This window comes from Bos javanicus, chromosome 5, assembly GCF_032452875.1.
Source record: "Bos javanicus breed banteng chromosome 5, ARS-OSU_banteng_1.0, whole genome shotgun sequence".
In the NCBI taxonomy this organism is placed as follows: Eukaryota; Metazoa; Chordata; class Mammalia; order Artiodactyla; family Bovidae; genus Bos; species Bos javanicus.
The window spans coordinates 32,765,296-32,790,467 of record NC_083872.1 but is presented as its reverse complement, the minus strand read 5'-3'; the positions used below and the strand labels follow the sequence as shown (position 1 = coordinate 32,790,467).

The 25,172-nt window shown below is 55.5% G+C and overlaps 1 protein-coding gene across 2 annotated transcripts in view; it reads right to left on the bottom strand.

The window, feature by feature from the left end:
- Positions 1–22,467, bottom strand: part of COL2A1 (collagen type II alpha 1 chain) — a 30,142-nt gene extending 7,675 nt beyond the window's left edge. Inside the window, exons 1-37 of one of the 2 annotated variants that reach the window (XM_061416321.1) lie at positions 22,218–22,467; positions 17,901–18,107; positions 16,410–16,426; positions 16,168–16,200; positions 16,034–16,066; positions 15,880–15,933; positions 15,634–15,735; positions 14,589–14,666; positions 13,913–13,957; positions 13,754–13,807; positions 13,277–13,330; positions 12,484–12,537; positions 12,028–12,081; positions 11,840–11,893; positions 11,508–11,552; positions 10,907–10,960; positions 8,431–8,475; positions 7,895–7,948; positions 6,384–6,482; positions 6,062–6,106; positions 5,870–5,968; positions 5,642–5,695; positions 5,223–5,330; positions 4,606–4,659; positions 4,427–4,525; positions 4,252–4,305; positions 3,726–3,824; positions 3,283–3,336; positions 2,867–2,920; positions 2,508–2,561; positions 2,270–2,323; positions 2,025–2,069; positions 1,731–1,829; positions 1,443–1,550; positions 1,088–1,141; positions 735–788; positions 281–334 (exon numbers count right to left, since the gene is read on the bottom strand). In XM_061416321.1, the coding sequence (XP_061272305.1) occupies positions 281–334; positions 735–788; positions 1,088–1,141; positions 1,443–1,550; positions 1,731–1,829; positions 2,025–2,069; positions 2,270–2,323; positions 2,508–2,561; positions 2,867–2,920; positions 3,283–3,336; positions 3,726–3,824; positions 4,252–4,305; positions 4,427–4,525; positions 4,606–4,659; positions 5,223–5,330; positions 5,642–5,695; positions 5,870–5,968; positions 6,062–6,106; positions 6,384–6,482; positions 7,895–7,948; positions 8,431–8,475; positions 10,907–10,960; positions 11,508–11,552; positions 11,840–11,893; positions 12,028–12,081; positions 12,484–12,537; positions 13,277–13,330; positions 13,754–13,807; positions 13,913–13,957; positions 14,589–14,666; positions 15,634–15,735; positions 15,880–15,933; positions 16,034–16,066; positions 16,168–16,200; positions 16,410–16,426; positions 17,901–18,107; positions 22,218–22,302 (2,463 nt within the window). In that variant the 5' untranslated portion in view covers positions 22,303–22,467. The remainder of the gene's footprint in view (positions 1–280; positions 335–734; positions 789–1,087; positions 1,142–1,442; positions 1,551–1,730; positions 1,830–2,024; positions 2,070–2,269; positions 2,324–2,507; positions 2,562–2,866; positions 2,921–3,282; positions 3,337–3,725; positions 3,825–4,251; positions 4,306–4,426; positions 4,526–4,605; positions 4,660–5,222; positions 5,331–5,641; positions 5,696–5,869; positions 5,969–6,061; positions 6,107–6,383; positions 6,483–7,894; positions 7,949–8,430; positions 8,476–10,906; positions 10,961–11,507; positions 11,553–11,839; positions 11,894–12,027; positions 12,082–12,483; positions 12,538–13,276; positions 13,331–13,753; positions 13,808–13,912; positions 13,958–14,588; positions 14,667–15,633; positions 15,736–15,879; positions 15,934–16,033; positions 16,067–16,167; positions 16,201–16,409; positions 16,427–17,900; positions 18,108–22,217) is intronic. The other variant, XM_061416322.1, reaches the window with a different exon arrangement.
- Positions 22,468–25,172: the final 2,705 nt, after the last annotated feature.

Below are 25,172 nucleotides of genomic sequence, written 5' to 3'. Positions count from 1 at the left end.
GCTCCTCCTGGGGGCCCAGAGCCCACCCTGGCCCAGCCTACTGCACAGTAACCCCCGAGAAAAGGGGTCAGGGAGCTCCATCCTAAACAAACCGAGCCAGGCCAGAAGGCCTCCTGTGGCCAGAGGGTCTGGGGACCTGAAGGCCCTCCACCATGATCACATCATGGACAGGGGTGCGTCCCTTCTCCCTTTCCTTTCTCATCTCTCCTCCCATCCCCAGGCCCGAACTGCAGGGAGGGAGCCACGCCCCTGCAGGGCCAGGCTCCGGGCAGATACTCACCGGGGCACCTCGAGCACCAGCAGTTCCAGCAGGACCAGGGGGTCCAACTTCTCCCTAAGGTTGGGGAGGGGGTGGGGACAAAAGCCAGAGATGAGGGGTGTGGGTTCAGAGGGGGCCCCTCCAGAGCAAAGTGCACCCAGGAAGCAGCCCTGACGGCAGGTGGGGGCTCCGGTCTCCCCAGCGACCCAAAGCCTGTTTTCTCATTGCTTCAGCCACACCTGCATCCTCCTCAGGGCATCGAGAAAGACACCCGTGCCCCACCCCTCTGCTTCCCTCAATGGCGCGCACCGCCAGGACTCTGCTGCTAAGAAGGCCCCCACCCTCACTCCTTACAGCAGTTGGAGAGGAGGAGGGTGACAGCTGTTGATCGAGGGGAGGAGAGAGAGCAGTCTTTGGTAGGAGGTGAGAAGGAGATCTGATGGGGGCAGAGTGAAGAAAGGGGTCCATGACTCACCTTCTCACCGTTGGCTCCGGCTGGGCCAGGGGGGCCAATGGGGCCAGTCAGACCCTGGGAAGAGAAGGCCGAGTGAGGGGCCGGGAGAGGCAGCCAGGGACGCGGTGCCCAGCAGGGAGCCTGGGGCGCCCACATCCAGGGGCCCTTGGTGTATCCTTCCATGGCCCCCAGAACGCCCTCTCACCCCAGGGTCCCAGTGTTGACAGGGAAGTCCCTGCAGATGCCCAACCCACACAACTGAACATGGGGCCAGGGACCACGCTCACACACGGCCCCTCTGTCCCTGAGTGCATGGGATCCCTGCATCCGTCCCCATCCCAACCCCAGGGAGCCTGCCACCAGCATCCACTTACTCGTCCACCGTCCTTCCCGGGGGCGCCCTCGGGGCCTTTCTCACCAACATCACCCTGTGGAATACAGAAAACGGGCCACCTCAGGGAGGCACTCCAAGATCCGCTTTGCCAGCACAGTGTCCTCCCTGAATGGGTTCCAGGCGGGGCTCAGAGCCTGGCCAAGAGGGGTTTGCTGTGGTCTCAGGGTGGGTGACGAGCAGTAAGAGAAGTGAGATGGAGGGATGTGTCAGCGGATGATGTCACTAAAGGTCAAACAGAGAGCCATAGAGGAGCCTCCAAGTTCTTCAAGGGGGTGACTGGGTACTGTGGGGAGCAGGAGGGAGTTGCGGGGAGGCCTGCTCAGCCCGGTACTCACCCTGTCTCCCTTGGGTCCGGCGATACCAGCTGCTCCCCTCTCACCGGGCATGCCCTGCAGACCTGGAGGGCCCTGAGCCCCAGGGGGGCCAGCTGGGCCAGCTGCGCCCTGTTGGGGAGAGGCCTCTGTGATGGGCAGCTCCTCCTCTGGGCGCCCCAAGCCCCCTTTCCTCCCCTTCTTCCTCTGCCTAGACCCCTTTGGGTCTCACCCTCCATCCCTCCCGCCTTCCACCTTCATCCCCCAAGCCCTGTCCCCTTCCACCCAGAGGACCACACCCATCTCACTTACTTTGGGACCATCAGTGCCAGGAGTGCCGGGGAGACCGCGGGCCCCCTGGAGGCCCTGGGAACCGGGGGAGCCACGTTCTCCTGGGAAACCTCGTTCACCCTGGAGTGGAGACACCACGGAACAGTCAGGCAGAGGCCGGAAGAGGACAGAGAGCCAGGGAGAAGCAGGGAGATAGAAGCGGAGCTGGCTTGGGGGGCACGGTGGTGGGGCAGGACCTGGGGCTGCGGTTCTGCTGGGACAGGCAGGCAGAACCGCTCAGAGAAGCCACTTGGGAATGGCCAACAGGACACTCACCCTGGGACCCACGAGGCCGGGAGCTCCAGCTTCACCAGGAACACCCTGAAGATTAAAGAAGAATGTAAGAGAGCAAGGTTTTTCTGCCCCGGAGCGGAGCTCAGACTGTGGCGAGCTGGGCTGCGGGACCCAGACACTCTCTGCCTCACTGAGCTCCTTGTTCCCCCTCCCGCCCTTGCCTCCTGGGCATCAGAATAGACCTTCCCACCTAAACACGCTGCAGATTCACAGGACCCCATACTCACCTGGTCACCTGGTTTTCCACCTTCACCTGGGGGGCCGGGAGGGCCAGGAAGTCCCTAGAAGCCAAGGTGACTTAGTTAGGAAAGGAGTTAGGTTGCTGCCCTACCCTCTGGGGAGGCCAGCACAGGGCAAAAGCTGGGGTGCAGGAAGACCCATCCCCTGGCCCCCACTGAGGGGGCGCTGCTGCCACCCCAGAACACCTGGACAGAGAATAAATAGGAAGCTGGTCCAGCCGCCTACCTGGAACCCAGATGGCCCAGGAGCACCCTGCTCGCCTCGTTCACCAGCTGGTCCCTGCAGAGGAAGACAATGGTGAGCTGAGCCAGCTTCTGGAGAGCCTGGATGCCACATCCAGGGTTAGAGGGGCCGGGGGGCCACCCACGGCAGGCAACACCACCCTCACTGCCCACTGTTCTCCCACCAGTGAGTGACCCGCACCCCAGACCACCAGGGCGGGGTCCACACTGCCTCTGCTCAGGCTGGGTCGGGGTGCTGGATCAGCCCAGATCCACATCTGTCAGCTCCATCACCCCCCACCCACCTCCGCCGCCCCAAGCCCCTGCCCACAGGCTACCTGGAGAGGCTGGGCGGGTACTTACAGCGGGTCCAGGGGGGCCTGCAGCACCTGTCTCACCATCTTTGCCAGGAAGACCCTAGTGGGGAGAGAGAGGGGCGCTATCATGATACACTCCTCCAGTTCTGCAGACCCCAGCACCGGGCGGGTGCACTACGTGGCCCAGAGTTTCCAGCCAATCCTCTGCCTGAACTCCATTTCTCCACCCTCCCTTCCCACCCCCTCTTTTCCCTCAGTCCTCAGCGTAAGAGCCTTCTCTACCTCCCTGGATGCTGTCAGCCACCAAAGTCTCCTGGGGTGGACTCCCACAGGCCCAGAGCAGCACAGGCTCAGCCACGGGCATCATGCTGCAACCAGGGGTCCCAGGAGCATGCCACAGGGATGCTCCCTCCCCACAGGGAGCAACAAACACCCAGGGGTGGGCAGTGGGGAGGCACTTACTCTCAGACCAGGAGCACCAGGCAGTCCTTTCTCACCAGCTTTGCCAGGCTCACCCTGGAAGAAAGAGGGCAGGGCCATGAGGTGGAGGGCTTTGGTGGGAGTAGGGGTATGGCCGGGGGGGAGATCGGGGCGTGGGGCCACTGCCTGATGGACAGCAAAGGCTAAAGTCGAGGATCAGCGCCTCTCTTATGCTCAGAGGTGTGAGCTGATAGCGCTGACCCGGGGATCGGTGTCATGGCTGAGATGTTCTGAGGGCTCTAAAGAGCCCTGGGATTCCCCTGATCACAGGCACTCCTTGGGGTGTGGAGGTCCAAGCCACCCAGAACACCATGGATCTCGCTCATCACAGCCCTTGGGTTAACTCTGGGAACCAGCCCTTTCCCCAGGGGCAGGGAGGTAGCGGCACCATGTGGAAGGAAACGGAAGGACAGGTGATTACTTACATTGGCACCTTTGGGGCCAGGGAAACCCATGACACCAGGCTGCCCACGAGCCCCCTGAGGACCTGGGGGTCCAGGGCGACCGTCTTCACCAGGGGCTCCCTGAAAGAGAGGACACCATTCTCAGCACATGGACATGAGACCACATTTGTCCATCTACTGAGCGCAGGCTCAGGGCAGGTCACCGGCCAGACAAACAGCATGTAGGATTGACCAAGGTCGCAACCGGCTGCCCACATCACACACGGGACTCATCAGTGACAAGGCACTGCTTAGCTTAGAAGTTTTGTTCCTGAAAGCGCACATCAGGCTTTGTCTTCCCCAAAAGAAGGCCCGAATGCACCAGAGGTGGCATTTTTAGAACTTGCAGCCACTGCATAGGCCACACCTGGCCACAGGCCTACCATCCCATCCATTCCCCTCCCCAATTCTCAAAATTCACAGGCTGCCCCCACCCTGTCTCTCTTCCTACCTGCCTCCCCAGGAGTACCCCCCAACCTCTCCCAGTGACCCCAGAAGATGGACTTACGGAAGGACCAACTTTGCCTTGAGGACCAGCATCACCAGGGCGACCAGTGAGACCCTTTGTTTAGGAGAGAGAAGGGGATGGGTGTCAGCACAGGGTTGGAGAGACCAGGTCAGGTAGGGCGTGAGGAGTCTTCTCAGAGTTGGAAGCTAAAAACAGAAGCATCCCTGCTACCTACCCGGGCTCCAGGAAGGCCAGGCTCTCCGGGACGGCCAGGGTCACCGTTGGCGCCTTTGGGACCAGCGAGGCCACTGGGTCCTCGCTCTCCAGGGGCTCCCTATACAAGAGGAGGCAGCGGGTCAGCAGAAAGCCATTTGACTGGTGATGGGTGGGCCCAGTCCCTGTTCCCCTGCTCACCTTGGGACCTGCCAGACCATCCTGACCTGGGAAACCACGGTTTCCAGGAGCACCCTAGGAAGAAGTAGAGGGGAGAGGCAATGAGTTAAAGAGGCCCTTGACCCAATTGTGGCTGCAGAGAGCCTAGTCAGGATCCAGGTGTCCATCCCACCAACCCTCCTACCGCAGTCTCTGCAAAGCAGAAGCTATGTGCATGCATGCCTACTAAGTCACTTCAGTCGTATCTGACTCTGCAACCCTATGGACTGTAGCCTGCCAGGCTTCTCTGTCCGTGGAGATTCTCCAGGCAAGAATACTGGAGTGGGTTGCCATGCCCTCCTGCAGGGGATCTTCCTGACCCAGGGATCGAACCCGTGTCTTTACCACTCGCGCCACCTGGGAAGCTCCAGGCGCAAGATTCTGAGAGATTAACTTCTTGGGCCTGCCCCCATCTTTTGGAAAGGAACTCCCACTGCTTCATGTCACCCAGGGGTGAGGGAACTAAGGAGTGTGGAGGTGGGTGGAGAAAAGGTACATGAGGTCCACAGACTTGGCAAAGACCCAGAGCCACAGGAACTCAACTTGTATCTCCAGGGCACACCCCAATGAGCGTGGGGAAAGACTCCTGGCCCACTTACTCTTTCTCCAGGGGGACCGGCGGGCCCAGCACCACCAGGTTCTCCACGGGCACCTCTTTTCCCTTCTTCACCAGCAGGACCAGGGGCTCCTTGGGGACCAGCAGGGCCCTGAGAACCAGCATAGCAGAGAAACAGGGTGAGTCTTTGCCTGCCCCTGGAGCAAGCACAGGCCTGACATGAGGAGGAGGTGGCTATGACTGCTGTTTCAGGGCTGGGGGACCTGGGGAAGTGAGGTCACTAAGGATCAGCTGGGTGAGGAGAAGTGGCAGTCAAGCTGGTCAAGCCGAAGATGGCAGCTGAGACTGCATCAGCTTCTCTGTCACATCTCATCTCTGGGTACACCCTCAGAGGGCCCAGGGTAGGGGACACGCCTGCTGCGGAGGTGGGCAGTGGGCCAGGGGTGGCAGCCAGGTACTCACCGGTTCTCCCTTGGGGCCTTGTTCGCCTTTGAAGCCAGCAATACCAGGCTCACCCTTAACAAAGGAGAAAAGCAGGTTCTTACACTCCGTTCTCCCCACGGCCCTAGAAGTCCTCCGCCACCCCCACCTTAAAGGCAGCCCACTAGAGGACTCTGTGGGCACAGGAGGTAGGGGTGGCAGGTTTGACTCTGGGGCTGTGGGTGGGACTCGGGGTTCACTGGATCTTACCGTTTGACCTTTTGGGCCCAGAGGACCAGTTGCACCTTGAGGGCCGGGTGGACCACGGGGTCCAGGGAAGCCGGGAGCACCAGCAATGCCAGGGGCACCCTGTCAGCATGAGCAGAGAGAAGGGCATTAGGAGGGGGGCGCGAGGAGGGACTGACCCCACCTGGAGGAGCTGAGTCCGAGGGCAGCACTCACAGCAGATCCCTTGGCTCCAGGGATTCCATCAGTTCCAGGGTTGCCCTGAAAAAGGAGACAGTGTCGTTATAAGATAAGCAGTGAAGAATACATCTCCACCCCACATCGTGCTCCTAGGCCCCTGGTCCGTCCCAGGTGGGGCCCTGCGAGACACTTCAAGGGAGGATGGGTGATGGAGGGAGATGTGTCTCTAGAGACTGGTGGGGGGTGGCAGGCATTGAGCCAGAAGGAAGGTGTGATGATTGAGGCGCCAGGGGCCTCAGCAGAGAGTCAAGTGTGCCAAGGCCTCAGACCCCAGACCCTTCAGGCAAAAGACACTCACAGCAGCACCAGCTGGCCCAGGGGACCCAGGAGTACCCGGTTCACCGCGAGGACCCTGGGCGCCTTCGGGACCTCGAGCACCGGTGGGGCCAGCTTCACCCTGGAAAGAGGCAGGGAAGGATGCGGTGAGGACAGGTCAGGGGGACACAGACCCCGTGGGCAACAGTTCAGGACAAGCTGTGCACATTCCAAAAAGGGTTCCCATGCAGGCTACCTGGCTGGGCCCGCTGACCTGATGACTTTCTACCTGCCCTACTCTACTCTCCATCTCCCCCCTCCTTGGTGGCCACCACGAGCAGGCACACAGGTTCATGTTACAGGCTGGGCTTTGTGCTGGTTCCCTAAGCACTCATCAGAAAAGCCTGAGCTGGGCAGCCTGCCAGTCCAGCTTTGTGGGATGATGGACAGATGGCTGAGATGGGTAGGCACCTTTACCTCCCCTTCCCCACCTATTTTGTCTTTTATTGAGGCTCTTGAACATCTCAGCTTGGGGCGCCACTGGGCTTGTATCTGGCTAATGTGAACCAGGCTCTGAGTCAAGCCTGTTTGAAGGAAGCCAGCAAGCCAGGGAAAAAGGCAAGCTGGGGGACCAGCACCCCAACACTACTTTTCCCAAATGGCCTTTGCTTTTACTTTCATTTTTTCCTGAAAGATACAGCTGGCTGTGAGCTGGGCTCTCTGGACGGCGGAGTCCCTGGGGAGGACTGCTGACCTGGAGGGAGGGCACGGCCTCCTCAGGTTTCTTCTCAGAACATTCTTGTTTTACTTTTGTAATTATTATTTTCTAAAGGTCAGGCCCCCTCACCTTCCGCTGTCCCTCTTCACAATGGGTCTCCTTCACCCAGCTCCTGGGGCCTCAGACACTGTCTGGTTGCCATGGAAACCCCCCGAAGGGGAAAAGCAACCTGATGCCAGTGACCACATGGAGGCTCCTTATTCATCTCCTGGCCGCACCAGGAGAGAATTCCCAGGGACGCACGTGTGTTGGAATCCCTCCTGGGCCACAGGGGCCTTTGCCTGAACTGGCTGGCCTCCCACTGGCCTCTATTAATCCTTGGAAGAACTCTATTAACACGGTTTGGGAGAGACAAGCTCTGCCCCCCCAAGATGAAGCAGGGATGAGAGGGAAGGATGGAACCATCTCTGCTCTCACTTCCCTCCAACTCTCTTCCGGATCTAAGTCAGCTGAGCTTTGCCTTTTTTCTTCAGTTTCCTGATCTTCGGTCCCCTCCCAGGTCTCAGGGGTCCCCCCATCTTTTTCTGCCTTGTCCCACTCTGAAGCTGTAGCTGTATCTCCAGCTTTTTATCATTCTATCTTACTTTCTCTTCCAGCTGGTGACTCTGCAAAATGCCTGGCTATTTCCTTGCTTCCACGGAGAGCAGCAGTGGGGCAAGGGGTGGGGCAAGGGGTGGGGGACACTCCTCCAAAGGGAAGGTGGATCATCTGGTGGGGGCAGTCAGCAAGGGTTATGGGGAAAGGGGGGGTCCTGACTCGACAAGCAGGACACGCACCTTGGCACCAGGAGCACCAGGAAAGCCAGGACCGCCAGCAGGACCCACAGGACCCTGGAGGAAGCAAGCAGATGCAGAGGTGAAGGCCCAGTCTGGGCAGACTATCTCTAGCCTCCAAAGCAAGCCACCCCCTCACCTCCCCTGCCTTCCCACCTTTGTACTGATATTGCTCTATACCCACTGTGGCCGAAAGTCCCTGGATGAAAATTGTCCCCACTGCCAGTGTCCCCAAGCCTGGCTTGGGGAAACTGCATTTCTGATGCAGTATATAGTTTCTGACTATATACATGGTGAGAAGCAAGTCGTTCTTTCACCTCCCTCTCTACCCATCCCCAGAAAAACTACCAAAAGTGTAGCTGAGAAAAATGAACCACTGCTTCAAAGCTTGTTACCAACATACCCCCTTAGTAATGAAAAGTTGTTCCTCTTTTTCTGGGAGAATCCAGAACGTGGCCTGGATACTGAGTAAACACTGCCACTTCGCTGGGTGGCTGACTGGGACTCAGGTAGACCTGCCGGGGGTGAAGTGCACTTACCGGAGGCCCTGCAGGGCCTGGCTGACCGTCATTGCCTCGAGCACCCTGTGAGCGAGAAGGAAGCAGCCGTTATGGGAGCCACCCACATGTCCAGTCCCTCTCACGGTGCCCCAGGGCTGAGCAGGAGGCTGGCAGGCGTGCGCTGCAGGGGGAAGCAGCCCCAGGACCCTCCGTGGTGGCTTTGAGAACTGGGCCTGCAGTGGGCTTGCTCTCAACCTCAGAGAACTTGGGTAATTTTCCAGCTACTCCATCATTTCTTAAATTTCCACTTAGACCCCAAATATCCCCAAATTCAAGGCCATGTTATCATTGAAAGACTCAGTGAAAATGAAACAGCCAAGCATCGATTCTGACTCAGTTCTTCCTGCCTGTTGCAGCAGAAAGCTCTTTCAGGACTCGGTTAATCTCCTTGGTCAACTCTTGGATCTGTGTCCCCATCCCCAACCCACAGAACAGCCTGCTTCCATGGAACACAGAGAAGCTGCAGTGCATCTGCTACCAGCCCAGGAAGAAGCTTGGCGATGGGGACAGGGCGCCGGGCACAGCCTGAGGACCGAATTTGTCCTGAGACTTCTTTCACAGACAGCAAGGCTGCCGGCTCTTCCTCTATAGGCCATGCACTTTGAGGGTGAGCACCTCCAGGGTCTCTTTCTCGAGGCCCCTCCGGGTCCCGGGAATCATTAGGCCGGGTGGAGCTGGGCAGGGCACCGGGTCCTGGAAGACCTCAGCTGAGCCCCGCCTGCCTGCCTCTGCCTCTCCTGGGAAGCTGAAGAAGGATGCTTTAGGGGGAGCTCCTGTTTTAAATAAGACTCAAGTCTTTCTCCTGGCTGTGGTCCATTTCTCATGACTGAGACTCTCCCGGTTGGCATTAACCAGGGAAGCAGGAGAAGATTTAACAGAAGAAAATGTCACAGGGAACATAAACCCTCAGCACTGGCCAGAGCCCCTTCTGGGCTGGCTGCTTCGCAAAGCACCCTCCCTCCAGGGGTCAGCCAGAGGAGAGGCCTGGGCTGCTTGTGAGCAAGGGGAGTGTGGTGCTGCCCAAGAGGCCAAAGTTGGACAGGCATCAAGGGCTCCCCCTGCCTGCAGGAAACTGGGGAGTGGGCACCATCTGGCCCACGGTGGGAGGCACGTGACCACAGCCCAGCCCAGCCCCTGGTCAGGCCTGGACACCAGGCCTGCACCGGGAGCTGTGTGACGCTGTCACTCCTCCATGCCAAATCCTATGCACACCCTGCCAGTCTGACTACCGCAGGGACAGGAGTCAGCAAGGAGAAGTAAGAAACGGGGCCGAGGGAGGAGGAAGGAGAACAGGGGTGCAGGGCATCTGTGCCCCTCATGGAGTGTGGCCCCCATGACTCCAAGCCTGGCCAAAAAGGCACAAGCCAGGTCTGGACAATCTGTAGCAATCACGGTGCTTCTTGGCAGGCCCGGGGCTCTCTAATCCCCTCACACAAAGTGACCTGGGGACAAGCCACTTCAACTGCTTTGGCTGACAAATGGGGGTTGAGACTGCATGCTATTTCACTGATCTGCTTCTGAGGGAAATTGCTGCCAAAACAGATACATTATCTGGACAGCAGCACAACGGAGGGAAGCTGATTTACTTTGGCCGGTCCTGCAAGGACCCACGAGGAGGGGCCTCAGAGCCTGGGTGGCTGGGGTGTGAAATCAACAGAGAGCATAATCTTTCTTAAACACAGCTTTCATCGCATCACTCGCCTGAGCAGGCGCCCACAAGGGCTCTCTATTGCTAAGGGATCAGAGCTAAACACCTACACCCTCCACTGCTACAAATCCCCATGCTCTTAACTCCCCCATTAACGCGAGGCCACCAGAGTCCGAGGCTGCAGATCATGGCTTGTCTTAGGCTAGTTAGCTATTCAGTGCCTCAGTTTCTTCTCCTCTAAAAGGGGGAGGACAACAGAATCCGCCTGGCAGGATTCGAGGGAAGGCTGGATAAGACAATGCATCTGGGTATCAAACAGAGGATGTGCCTGTGAAGCGGTGGCCACTGGTGTATCACAGTGTCACCAACAGTGCAGTAATGTAAAGTATGTGAGTTGACCCTAGACTGATACACTTTTCTAGAGCAGCATCTAAGCGAGCAGAAAGAACTAAAAGGAACACAGTACTATAGCCAACTAAAGTCTGTCCATAAATTCAAACAGGATTGACTGGGGAGTGGGTGAGACTGTCGAGGGATTACCTGAATAATAGAGACTGGTTAAAGAGACTCTTGTCCTCACACGCCAGCTCTCCCATGGCCTCCCCCCAGCCCCAGTCCTCTGACTGTGCAGACCCAGCCTGAGGATCTGTGACGGGCACACTCAGAGTGAATCCTCACAGGAGGATGATACTGTCTACACATCGTGGGGTTGCTTTGAGGGTCAGGTGAAATAACCCTGAATACAAGTGCCTTGTGAACTCCAAAGAGCTGGGCAAATGGTAGCTCTGGGTCTTGTCAGTTACTCACTGCAGCGCCGGCAGGGCCAGTCCGTCCTCTCTCACCAGGCAAGCCGCGGGGACCCTGGAACACACACCAAGAGGCACAAGCATGAGTTGGTTTAAGGACCGCTCGGCCCCATCACTTAACCTGCAGGCCCTTCATGGACACTGGAAGGGAGGGAGCCAGTAGCCCCCAGGAGGCAAAGGTGTGGACGCCCCTGGTCCCGCCTTCCTGATTCAGGACCCTCCTATCACACCAAAGGTTTCTCTGCCGTGGCAGGACACACAGGTGCTCCCATTGTTACCTATTAGGAGCCCTGTTATAGGCACATCTTGTTCCTTGCAATAGACGAACTCCCCCAAATGTTGAAAATAAACAGAATTTGTAAAAATTGAAGCACAGCTTCAGTGTGTTACCAGGGTTATTTCAAAGAAATGCTGGTGAGCCCTTGCACAAACCATCCACTTGACACACTTTACTTTTTGCTCATAATCGAATCAATCTACAAAACTGAGTATCTACTTTGCCCAAAGGGAGCGGTGGCATCTACAGTGGCGCCATCTGCTGGGCTTTAGAAGGTGTCTCAAGAATGTCTGGAGGCCCTCCAGGGGGTGGTGCTCATACTCACCATTGGGCCTGGAGAACCGTTCTCACCTGGGGAACCACTCTCACCCTGGAAAAAAGATGCGGAGGGTCAGCGAGCAGGGCCCCCTCTGCCAGCCCGCAAGACAATTCCCATGGAGGAAGCCGGACGCTCTGGTCATCTCAGCTAGCGCCGACACCTCCAAGCTTTAGTTCCATGAGGGACAATTCCCGGAGCTCTCCAGACCTGCTGCTCATTCATTAGGTTGTAGTGCTGGGTGTTCCTAACCCAAGCTGTTCAGACGTCCTAACTCCACTGAGCTCAGCAGCATCTCCTCATCGTCCGTCCCCCATGCCCACGTGCTGCTTGGTCCTTACCTTCACACCTGGAGCACCAGCTTCTCCCTTAGCACCATCTAGACCTGGGTAACCCTACGGAACAAGAGAAGACTTTCAATCACACTTCTGGGGAAGCTGAAGAGGATGATTCATGTCCGCCCCACCAAGACTTTTTTCTCCCTTGGTCAATCTTTTTTCTTCCAGCACTCTCCCCCTGTGATACTTACTCTGTGACCTTTGACACCAGGAAGGCCTGGGGTTCCTGGGAAACCACGAGCACCCTGCAATCCAAAGCAGAGATGTTCAGAGCACTGAGCAGAACCAGGTAAAGGCGGCCTTGGGCTGATGGGAGAGGCCTTGGAGCCAGGTCCCTGGGTGGCCAGGAAGCAGGGGAAGCCCGGCACCAGGAACATCTTTCGGTCACTCCCAGAATCCCCCTCTCTGTGCGTCACCCCGGCTTAGGCAAAGTGGGTGTGAACATTTGCCAGCCCCCTCGGATGCCCCTAGCCTGTGCTAGGATCAGAGACATGGTCGTCAGCATGAAAGCGTGATGTATGTGGGGACCGCTGGAACTTCAGGAGCGAGCTATCAGAGCTGGATGAGCTGGGTGGGAGGCCACTGCGTTTGTTTCAAGGACAGAGACGCTGGGAACGAGACTAGCGACTGGGAAAGGTGGGTTTTACCTGAGGGCCAGGAGGGCCTCTCTCGCCAGATTTTCCAGGCTTTCCAGCTTCACCCTGAAGGGAGAGAGATGTACCTCAGCTTCCTCAGAAGACACGTTAGCATCACTGGGGCACTCCAGCATGTCATCACTCCTCCCAGCCTGCTGTGCCTTTGCCCACTGGCTTCCTCATCTCCCCCCACCCCTGTAGGTCCCAGACTTCCCTGAATGTCTTCCCTGCCTGTGCCCTGGGCAAGCTCCTCTGCCCCCCACAGCCTCCAGCCTCCCCTGGTGGGCTCACTGTCTCCTCTCACAGGCGCTGCTGACCAGCCTGTGTTCCCTAACCTCAGAGATGTTCACTGCCTAATGGGATTCTCACGAGCAGCTTCAGCGCCAGTTCTCCTCTCTCCCCTTCGTTTACGTCCCTTGCAGACATCCTGACTCAGCCTGAGCTTTCCCCAACTCATTTACAATTAAGATAATCTTGGGCTGTTGAGTGTTTCTCTTTTGTTTTCCCTTCTCTGCATCTTTCCCCTTGTGTTTTCCCTCTCCCTTCTCTCACTTCTCAATTTCCCTTCCTGGAGCTAATGATGTTTTAATTATTTCCCTTCCCAGTGGGTCCAAAGTTGTCCCCAAAGGCACTTGCAAGCTAAGTTGGCAGTGGAAATGTAGACAGTGCAGTGTCTGAGTCTCTGCCTGACGAGCCCCGCTCCCTGGGCCCAGTCGAGGGTGCATCCGCCCATCACCGCCCAGCACCCCCTCTCTCCAGGCCCTTTCAAGTGAGGCAGCCACTTGATTGACTCAGGTGTACTCACATCATCACCAGGTTTCCCAGGGGGGCCAGGAGGACCACGGGGGCCCATGGGACCCTACAAACAAAATAAGCGAGCTTAAGAGATGGTTGGAGGGAGGAAGACACCAAATCAGTGGGCGAAACCCAGGGATTATAGCTTTTGGAAGCTAGTTCATCTAAAAGGAAAAAAAGATGGAGGAACCCAGTTTGTGCCGAGACAGAGCACAGGCGCAGAGCAGATCATAGCGGGAGGCAGTGGACAGCACAGGCCAGCAGGGGTGACCCAGGCAAAGGACTGACATGATAGAATCCTGGGTGGTTCCTGCCTCATCTGGCTCCCTGTCAGTTCCCCCAGAGCTAAGACGGGACATCTGAGCTTCCTTTGAGCCCTCCACTGTAGAAAGCACTGGGCAGAGCCCGGAAGGCGACAGGACTAGGGTGTGAATGGCACATCGCGGGAAGGTCCCCCCAAGAGGGCAGGGCCAGCACCAGCACTCACAGAAACACCGGGTTCACCAGGTTCACCAGGGTTGCCTTGAAATCCTTGAGGTCCCTAAAAAGTAAAGCGAGGACACCAGGTTGGCCCCCCAGAACGGACATCAGAGAGCTTGAAAGCATCTGTGTCCCCACTTTCCAAAAGGAAAAACCCAATACTTACGGGAGCACCAGCAGGGCCTGGGGGTCCCCGAGGTCCCATGGGGCCCTGCATTGGAACAGAAAATGAGGAGCTTTACTGGAAAGGCTTCACCCTCGGCCTCCACGGTGCTGCCGCCTCCCAGCCAACAGTCCAGACAAAGGACAAGGAGTTACTCTGTGAGCAGGGGGCCGGCAGGGGCTGCTCCCTCTCATTTCCCTCTCCCCTTGCAACATTCTATTTTTATTTATAGGTACCATTTGGACAGAGAAGCTGGCCTTGCTTTCCCCTGGACAGCAGCCATGTTTACTAAAGTCTGAGTTTCATTTAGCATGTGCCAAGTGGGAGCTGCGGGGCTGAGATTTCCTGCTGGAAGTCTTGTGGATGCTGGAGAACAGTGGCTGCTGTCTGCATTCTTCAGTTCTCATTCCAAGAGCAATAGCAACTGGCCTTCTGACAGATCAGCCTATATGCCTCTCTCCATCCTCATTCTTCTTAGTCAGTCCAGCGCATCATTAAAACTGGCATCCATCGCCATTAAAAACCAAATGCTCTGGGCTAGCTAAATGGGAGGTTATGTAACTGATGGGGAAGGGCCGCTCCAAGTAATTATCTCTAAAGTGAAGTTGTCAGAGTCCCTGGCTCTGCTGAGGGCCACCTCTTGCCATTTTGGCTGCGAAGAACTGGTGCCTTTTCTTACCATTGGTCCCTGCATTACTCCCATCTGGGCGCCACCAGCCTTCTCATCAAATCCACCAGCCATCTGGGCAGCAAAGTTCTGCAAATAAACCCAACAACATTAAAAGCTTGAGAGGCTACATGCTTTTCCTACATGGCTAGGTAAGCTATATCTGGATAGAAAAAAACTGTTGAAGACTAATCTAGCATTGATCAGAAACACTAATGATTCCTAAAAAAAGTTTTGGAAATGGCTTATTAGATGACAGTGGCATAACCATTTCCCTGGGAGATGAAGTGTTACTTGGAAGAGTATCCATTACTTGCAGTTCATTTTGTAAGTTTTAATTCTAAAATATCAAATATGTTATTTCACATAAATTGAAAACTATAACTAAAATATCACTTTTAAAGGTTCTTTTTTTTTTCTTTTCTAAGACCTTAATGCCCAGAAAAACACTAAAATCAACAGTCTTGAAATATTTTAGCAGAGAATATAGTAGGCATCTATGAGCCATTCAAGCTTAAAAATTTAAATCATAGCAAACATCAAAATGGCAAACTTGCAAAAACCGGGCAATAATATAATTTGTTGACTGGTCTGATTCCAAAAACAACTTTAGCCACACACCTTTACTCAGTGGGGCTCTTTCATGAGAATAAATAGTTGCTTGGAATGTACTTGGCAAAGATGAAGCTTCAATGTCTTCCAAGGACAGTGGTCACTCTTCTTCCAGGGAACCGCAAGTGCCCAGTCATCCTCTCCTCCAACCCCTACACCCACTCCCAAGGACCAGCCACACAGTAGAGATGCCAGGAAGCCAGGTAACTGAAGACTTTCTTTACAGAAAGCCAGTGAGTGAACAAAGTCAGTCCTTAGCGCCACAGTCTCATGCCCACTGTGTGATTCCACTAAATTACAGGCCTGAGGGAGAAGTCCATGTTCAAGACAGGCTGTGGACACACTTCTGGCAGCCCTGGGAGCCAGCCAGGTGAGCGTGACTAGCAATTTAGAAGCCACATTTCTGGAGGGACAGCCTGGAGGAAGGGGACATAAGGATACTTACTCCACCAAGGCCAGGGGGGCCGGGGGGGCCGGGAGGACCAGGGGGGCCAGGGTTTCCAGGGGTCCCAGGCTCTCCATCTCTGCCACGAGGTCCAGGAGCACCCTTGGCAGAAAGAGAAAGAGGCCCCAGTGTGAAGCAGCATGTATACAAGACCCATCTGTCTATGTGGTGCCCTTGAGGCATTTGGGGGGTCCTTAGAGAACCTGGGAGTCCACAAGGGTCACACAGCATTGTTTCTCTACTCACTTTTTCACCTTTGTCACCACGATCACCTCTGGGTCCTTGTTCACCTGCGGGTCCCTGAAAATGAAGAAAATATTGAGACAACAGCAAGACCGGGAGAGTCTGCTGATCAATAACTCAAGAAAAGCACGGAAAACGGGGTTTCTCTCTTTCTTACCTGAGGTCCAGGAGGTCCCTTGGGTCCTACGATCTGTGAGAGAGACACCCACAAAACGGCAAGTTAGAAGAGACCTCAAGGAAATGACCCAGTTAGAAAAGTCGATGCAACATGGGAGTAGAAAGTGTACTCACGTCCTTGATATCTCCAGGTTCTCCTTTCTGTCCCTGAAACATGAAACATTGTCAGGATTGAGTCAAGCAAGCTCACCAAGCCTCCAGTACAAAACAGTAGCCCCTGCATCAAGGTGCCCACTGAAACAGATCTTTTGTTGATGCCTAAAAACCACATGCTGAATGAGCACAGCATTGCTTTTAATGAAGAAAATATAAAGTGGGAAAAAAAAAAAGCAAACAACAACAACAAAAATCCTCACCTTTGGTCCTGGTTGCCCTGCAAATGGAAGAAATAGAGAAGGAAAATGTAAGAGTCATGAAATGGATAAGTACAACTTCTTGTCATTCAAACTTTCGTGAAGGGATCATAGAAAGGGACACAACCAGGCAAGGAGGTAGCTTCCTGCTACTCCACTGAAGCCTTCTGTTGGGGTGTTAGGTTTCACTGGGGTCTGGAGTTGCTGAGGTCCCAAGAGGAACAGAGATGACCCAGAATTTGTTATTGAAAGCCAATCAGCGTGCAGGGGCCAAAAAGAATACAAAGAACTCAAGGTCTATCAGCCACCAGGAGAGAAAGCACCCAAAACTGAGAAACGGAGAAGTTCAGTTTCTTCTCTTCCCCAGAGGGTAAGGAGACCCTCCCATAGCCCAAGCACCCCGCAACACATCCCCCACCCCAGAGGAAGAGTTAGGTATTTAGAAAGGTCTTACATTCAAGCTGGGTCTCCATGAAGCAAGCACAAAAAAACAGCAGAGCACAGAAGTTACAGAGGGCATTGGAGCCAGTGCCCCCCGAATCAATAACCCCTCCCCCATTTGTAGCAGCGAAATAGTAAAGGTGATCAACGCTTCACTCACATAGGCCCCCCTCAGAAATGATCTGGGGCAGTGGGCTATCAAAGCGGCTTCCCCAAGCAGCTTTCCATGGTGGGTGAAGTGTTAAGGAAAGGCAACTGCTCGCTTCCTTTTCAACTGTCTTCTCTGCTTGATCAGGAAGAAAATACTTAGGGCCACCCAAAAGGCTTAGATGTGTGTCCCCATCCCCCTTCAGGGGGATAGGGCATGGGTTCCAGAGCTGGGGAGGGGTCACCTGCACACCTACACATTCACCAGCCCCGGCTCCAGAGTGTAGGCACCTGGGGCTCTGTCCCGGGCCCAGCTCCGCTCTTCACCACTAGAACTCCCAGACCCCCGCTCTTCCTTCTGCTAGGAACTTGCTTCTTAATTGGCAGTCAATACCAACAGAGGCAAAACCAAAAGGAAACTGCCACCAATGCTCCGTATTTTTCAAAAGCGGTCCTGCCCTTTCTGTCGCCCCGTTGGCCAGCAGAGCTTGCTCCACATTGAAGACCATATGTTTGGAGGCCTTCTACGGAGAAGCCAAGGTGTGGGCAATAGAGGGGGAATGAATCCATGTTTTGGCCAGAAGGAGCACTGGATCTCCACTGTGGCTCAAGGACTTTGCAGAGGTGCTCACAGTGAGGACGCTTGTGTGGAGTCCCCTCTGTCCTCCAGGTCTCAGGAGCATATTTTCTGGAGGTGTCAGGTGAGGAAGGACCCCTCTGGTGTGTCAGGCTCACTCAGTGCCATCCTGCAAGCGAGAAGTCGCCTTTCCCTTCAGCCTCAGCTGCTGGGGTGCCATGGATAACCAGTCCCTCTGCTTCACAGAGATGACTGGCATCCATGGCAGGGCATTTGCTGCCCCTGCAAGTAATTTATTTATGTGGAACAGGAAATAAATAAATTACGACCACTGGCAGTGGGGAGGTCAGCTGAGCAGATGGGGCAGCACTCTCCGAAGGGGGTCTCGGGGCTGAGGCAGTCTTTCATGTCTTCACAGATTATGTCGTCGCAGAGGACAGTCCCAGTGTCACAGACACAGATCCGGCAGGGCTCGGGCTTCCACACATCCTTATCATTATACCTCTGCCCGTCCTGCACACAGCTGCCAGCCTTCTCTGCACCGAGGGTGGGGCGGGGGAAGCAGAGAGCCAAGGGAAGGAGGGGATGAGGAGCCAGAAGAGAAAAAGAGAGAGGTTGCAGGTCAACTTGACATCATTCGAATGCTGAAGCGTGTGGACTCCTGCCACCCAACATAGAGAACTTGTTACTTTTTCTAAGGCATCATTCATTCTTCCAAGTAGTCAACAAATATTATTGTCCACTTTGCACTCTGCTCTCTATTCACCAATGAAAATCCTGACCCAGCAGGGAAGGTGGGGGGGCACTGAGGATGAAGTACTGTCTTCATGCATCTCATATTGGGGAGACATGATGATGTGGGGGTCATGGGCAAGTCAGAGTAGGAGCAGGAGGATGAGCCTCTGAACTGGGGTACTCAGGACTGTAAAGACAGAGGGGAGGGGAAAATGCAGAGACGCCCACACCCCACCCCACCCCCAACACAGGGACAGAGGCCTTCTTTCTTCTGCCTGCCTCTAGGAATTATGGGATCTGCTGAATACAACTGACAGCTAAAATCCAGAAGGCGTGGAGAAAATTCTACCCACAAAAATTAGACTGTATCAGCAGCCAGGCTCCAGAAGTGGATATATGGGGGTGGAGGTGTGTGAAAGGAGGAGCTATTAGAGGTAGCATCTTGTCCCATTCTTTAAATAGTATTAGTCTTAGGACCAATTTGGGGAGGGGGTTTGGACCAGTCAAACAATACACCTGGATAGAACGCACGAGGGCTGATAAAATGCCCTGGGAGGCAAGCAGGGCCAAAGACCCCTCTGCGGGTGCTGACCTCCAGCTGGAGCCCCCTCTGGAGAGACCCTGCTTCCATCTGAAGACAACGGCTCAACGTGACGGAGGGGATATGGAAGGAGGCTTTGAATGCCTGGTCCCGGCCAAGAGTAGCCAGTCTAGGCCCGGCCCCCTCCAAGAATGCAGACAAAGAAAGGCACGGAGTAGTCCCCCTCCATAAGCGCCCTGCCGTCTGGAATTCACCCTGCAAACGAAGCCTGTGCTGACAAGAGCTCTCCGAAGAGGGCCAAGCGCGGCAGAGCCCGCACCACGTGCTAGGGAGCGCCCAGCGCTGTTTTTCTCATTAGAATCGTCAAAGCACTGGCAGCAAGGGATGAATAATAGGAAAGCGCCACAAACCAGGTGGACGGAGAAAGAAACGGGCCTGCCCCCTGGTCTTTAAGGAGACTCTGAAAGATACCCCCCCCCTTTTTTTTTCCACTAGGAAAAAAAAAATCCACTCAGCCTTTAGGCAAGATAATCACGGGGGGTGGGGTGGGTGGCGGGTGGGGGGGCGGGAAATCCTAGCATGAGTATCAAAATTGCTGGGCCACACCCACTGCTAAAATAGGTGGAGCTGCAGAAAGCGAGGGGTGGGGTCCGGACTAAAGAAGAACCCACTCTCAGCCAGGGGGGCCGTAGGGGGAAAAGAGTAAAATGCTGGACGAAGGGGTTCACCCAGGAGGCAGATCAGATTTCCCTCGGAAGGGCGGTCCGGCGATGCGCGGGCGCAGGGGCGGGGCCGGCAGCGCTGGGTGTGAGAGCCCTACGGTGACTCTTTGTGGCTGCGGCTCTGGACGCAGCTCGCCCACGGACACTGGGAGGGTGAAAAGTGCGATTAAATGACTGCCCCAGAAAGAAGCCAGCTCCGTAACCAGATCCCTTAGGTGTGGACGGAGGAGCCCAGCACCTCCATAATTGCTGTTCGAAACGGCTGCCGATAGCATCCCGGCGCGCCTGATCGTGTTCCCCTCATTACCGCAGGGCCGTATAAGCGACTCTTTGTAGCAGGCCAATTAAAAAGTTACCTCTTTTGGGGAACTGTTTTGCTTCGCGGCCGCTCCGCGCAGGGCTGGAGCCTGAGAGGTGGCGGCGGGCGGGCACAGGGGGGCATTGTGGGAGAGGGGGTCCGGGAGTACGGAAGAACCCACCGGACCTTGCCTCTCATGAATGGGGCTTTTCTCGAGCACACACAGAGTCCGATTCACAGGTCTCCGCAAGGAATCAGTTTAAATAAATACGGGCAGCGTTTCAGCCCCATCTGGAAGCCATCGCTGCCAATCTCCTAACGCAAACAAGCCTCACAAAGACGGATTGAGGTCTCTCCCTCGAGCCGAGGGGCACTTTTCAGAGACGAGGGCTGTGAAATGCAGATGTGGGTCAAAAACGCAGCAGCCAATAAGCTTCTCAAACTTGTGGAAAGATGGGGAGGAGGGGCGTGCCCGAGCTCTAGGTTACTGACATTCCTGACGTCCACGCAGACTGCGTCCTTCCCCACGTCACGTCTTTGGGTCCACTGACCCAGGGGAGTGGGTTACCCGGCCAGGGTGCGCTAGGGCGCAAAGCCAGCGGCTCCAGTGCTCTGCCCTTGGGGAGGGGGCTGGGGGGAGGAGCGACTGGGAGATCTGGGCCCAAAGAGCTGTGGAATTCATTCCCTCCTAGGAAAGTTGCGGCGCTGAGAACGCTCTGCCGCTTAAGTGAGCGCCTCTAATACCAGATGGAGAGTTTGGGGATTTTGAGAGTCACCTAGCTAATTCCATTGCGCACTATGGCAGAGATCAGTCAAGAAGACAGCTTTTGTGAGTGTGTACGTGCAAATTTAGGACAAATATATAGTCAATCCGACCTGGGGCCCCTTAGAGACACCGTATTCCAACAAGTGCCGTGAGCGCGCCTCCAGCTTAGTGCACCTCCCGACCCCCTGGCCAAAATCTTCAGCCTGAGGCTCCTTGCAGCTGCGCCCGGGCTCCAGTTCTGCCCCTGTCGACCACCCTAACAAACGGAAAGTCCTTCTGGCCCCGCAGCCTTCTAAACTGTCTCCAGAGAGAGCCTGGTGGCAGGCGAGACTGCACAGAATCGTCGGCAGACGGACTTTTGATTTCCATACCTTCCCCCCAAATTTCCCCTGCGATTGATTTACAATCTGTAACATACAAAGACAGGGCTGGAATCCCAGCCGTCGGAAACGTGCCCAAACACGTGGAAAAAAAAATCTTCTCTACTTAATACACTTTCCAGGCTTCATTTGTCCTAAATATAATCCCAGACAGTGGGACTTTACCAAAGGAGATGATGGAAAGGTGCGGTTCGAACTGTCTTTGGACCAGATTGTAAAACTGCCATCTCTAACTATATACGGTTGAAATTGTTATAGCAATCGTCCAACCGTGTCCCACTCCTCTGCTACACACACACACACACTCGCTCACTCACTCCTGGCAGAGCCTCGGCTAGTTCCAGAAACTTTTATAAAAGTAACTCATTGTAGTACCTGGCTGGGGGGGGGGGGGCGGGCGGGAAGGGGCGGATGGGGGGAAGACAGCGGGGAGGGGGCGCTATTTCCCCGGACGTTTCAAAAGCAAGGTCTGGTTGGAATGTTATCGCCTTTCAGATGGCCTCTCCTGCGGGAAGTTTCTGTATCTTATAGAGGCAAGGGGAAAGCCGAGATGCCAAGCTGGCTGCACCTTGCTCCTGGGCCAGCCATGAGGGGCAGAAAACCCACGAGGGGCGCTAAGATCTCAGGGTGTCTTTCTGAAGCCCTTCATCGCGGCCTCGGGTTTCAGCCTACTAGTTTCAGAGCATCTCCTTTGTCTAACCAACTTCCCTTTGAACCCCAGATACCGACCCCTGGACACGACTGGGAATTCAACCCCTTGGCGCTTGCTCGCTTCTTCGCTCGTGCTGTTTCTCTCCTACTTTTCCTAAGATCTATGGGCCACAACCTGTTTTGCTGAACCCTGAGTACTTGGGTGAGGCAAGCAGTGTGCTTGTGCGCTTAATTATCAAAGCTGGTGAAAGAGCGCGCTTGAATCTAAGCTCAAACTTCCGACCTGACACTTTGCTTCTTTAATATTCCTGCGCAACGCAAGGACCAGCAAATGCCTCCAACCACCACCCGCAGGGAGGACGCTAGGACAGAGCCCCTGACTTGCAGAATTCCACTCGATAAGCTTCTGTGCATCCTGCACCCGTCTCCGCGCGCCTTGATCCCGGAGCCCCTCTAACCCAGACCCGCGGGCTCCAGAGCGCGAGAGGGCCAGGGAAGAGGATACTGAGGGTCGACACAGAAGGGTGGCAGGCGGGGGCTGTGGACGACTTACGGACATCCTGGCCGTGACACCGAAGGACAGCGGCGACGAGCAGCGTCAGCAGCACCAGCGTCTGGGGAGCCCCGAGGCGGATCATAGCTCACCGCGGGGCCTGGCGGAGCCGGGCCCGGGCGGAGCGCAGCGAGGCGGCAGGAGCACGGCGTGGGTCCGGGTCTCTACCGCGCCCTCATGCAGGAGGCCTTCGGAGCAGGAGGAGGAGGCAGGAGACCCGGCAGCCCAGCAGCGCTCTGCGTCTTCTCCCCGCCGAGGCGCCCGTTATATGCGCCCGGCCCTCTCGAGGCTGGCGAACTCGCCCAAACCGCGGGCCGCCCCCGGCCCCCCGCGGGGTTGTAACCTGAGACCCCGCCCCCGGAGCCCGCCTGGGCCCAGCCAGAGCCCGCACCTGCCCGGACCGGAGCCCCCCTCTCCGCTAGCCCTGCTTCCCGCCCCCCACCCTAAGTGTGCAGAGTGGCCTGATCGGGCGGGGCGCAGAGACGGCCCCTGTCTACCTACCCCCCACCCATCCCGGGCTGCGGCGCTGCCCTCTCCGACCACAGGCGGGAAGGGGGGCCTCCGGCCCCTCCCCTCGGAGTTCTGCCCGGATTGGAGGGGTTGGGGTGTTTGCAGAGGCTCAGGCCGCGAGCGCTAGACCGTGGACGGAAAAGAGTCGGGAGGGAGGAGGGGAAGCGGTAGAAAGAAGCAGAGGGGGAGGGAGAGAGGGGCATCGCATTGGGTCCTTGGGTTGCGGGCGAGGGGAAGGGCGCAAGGGGAGCCCACGAAGTATCAGGAGTCCTAAATCTTGGAGACTGGCAAGCAGGGCCAAGCTTGGGGGGGGGGGGAGAGGGTCGTCCCGATCTATTTTTTAGCCCCTTCTTGGAGCACCTGGCCCCTGGATTCCCACCTGGAGGTTCAGAACGACAGAGCCCCCCGCCCCCGCCCCAACTCCTCCCCTATCCAACTATGCGGTGAATGAGCTTCCTCTGGAAGCTCAGCAGACGTTGACCCGAGCCGAGCGCCGGGAATGGGGCCGGTGTTACAGCACAGACCGAGACCTGTGTGAAGGTGTGGAGGCCCGGCGCAGACCCTGGGGAGAAGGCGCGAGGAGACACAGAAGACGGGTGGCGGGTGGGGTGAGGCGAGACTACAGCGTGCGCGCTGCCGAGGTCGGGGGCTGTCTGTCTAGTTCCAGGCTCAGCCTAGGTGTCTGCTGTCCCTGGCCCGGGTCCGGTAGTCCCTGGGGGGAGTGGGCGCTGCCGGCGGGGGTTGAGCAGCTCTGGCCAGGGACGGTCGGCCACTGCTGCAGCCCTGGCCCGGGAGGAAGCACGCCGCTCCAGCTGGACCGAGTTCTGTGAGCCGGGGGAGAAGCCAGAATTTCCTAGTTGGCCCCCTGGCCCTCACTTCCCACCTCATCTCACCTTGGCCTAAATGCTGCCTTCTCCCCTGGGCTCAGCTGTGCTGTCTTTTGGCTCCAGGTGTCTCCATTAATACCGGGGAGGAAAAGTTCCCTAACAGACCTCCTTCCTCTTGAGTAAACGGTTTTCTATCCCTGAGGATTTTAAGGTCCCCCAAGGAACTTTAGGCAGAAATGCAAACTTTCACAAAACTCAGAATTTGGAGCTTGACTTAACCAGTACTCCCCTCCCCAGCGATGGGGTTTCTGCAACGCTTTCCTCCTTGAAGCTGAAGCCACTTAGAAGCTGCTTTTCCCACCCAGGCCTCAGTCTTCACAGGAGGCTCTGGGCTTCTTCTCCCTCTCTCTCCACCCCCTCATGCTCTGATGCTTCTCAGAATAAAGCCCTGAATTCCAAGTGTGCAGAATTTAACTTCCGTGCAAGTGTGCTGGCTGGAAAGTGAAGGGGCTTACATTGTTTAAAGAAATACATCCATACTTTGTATGGATGGAGGTGGGTGAAGGTTTAAAGCACTGGTTCCAACTTCTCTACCTGCTGTAAGCCCTCCTTGCTATCCCGTCTTCCTGTTCAAGCTTCCTGTTCAAGTCCTTGCGTTAAGCTCTGAGCCTTTCCCCAGCCCCAGCCTCTGGCCAGAGAAAGCCAGTCTTACCCCCTGATATGTCCCATGCCCTCCTTGGAACCATGGCTTCTATCTTCTCCATCTGGAAGGTAGAAAGACCAAATTTCACACATTTCTCAAGACCCCCTATGTTTAAGCCCCTCTGAGAGTCTTTTCTGATAACTCTAGAATGAAAAGGCTCCCTGCCTTTTTGAATCCATCTAGCAGGTATAGCCTGTATCCACATCCTATATTCTAAACTACATATGTTTTTTATGTGGTTTTCATTCCCTCCCACCCACCCCATATTCATTGGTCTCATATTAACGATGAGTCTAGATGCTCCTTGGGGACAAGAAGATTGCCTAGCACAATTTTAGCATGTAGGAGTATTTAAGTAAACCCCTCTGGATGAATGCATTTAGATGTAAAATCTGATTTATATTCTGATACAAGCAATCCTTAGCTATAAAGCAAGGCATTTACACAACTGATTTTTTAAAAAATCTGCCATAAAAATTCAACAACAACAACAACAACAACAAAAGTTTGGGTGAAGACACTCAAATAGATGAAAAAATTGAAGCCTGTTTCAAAGTGATCTAGTTCAGTGGGCAACAAAGTGATACATATTTCTCTTGGTTAGTTGCTTTTGATTTCATACTCTAACTGTGTGTGTGATTCATCTTTGCAGTAAACTGTATCTACATATAAGAGCTCTGGAGTCTGTCCAGTATTAATGGTTCATTTGTGAATACAAAATTTAGTTCTCTGCTCCTCATGAGAAAAAAAGAAAAAGGTTTTCTCATCAGAGATGAGAACTGACAAAAGCAAAATAAAATTAAATTGTCAAAACCAAAATAGACTATGGAAATTATTTAAATTCTAAAGTCAACTAAACACCAATACCAATATTCTACCCACCCATGAATCCAACTACAATTTAAAAACCTCTAA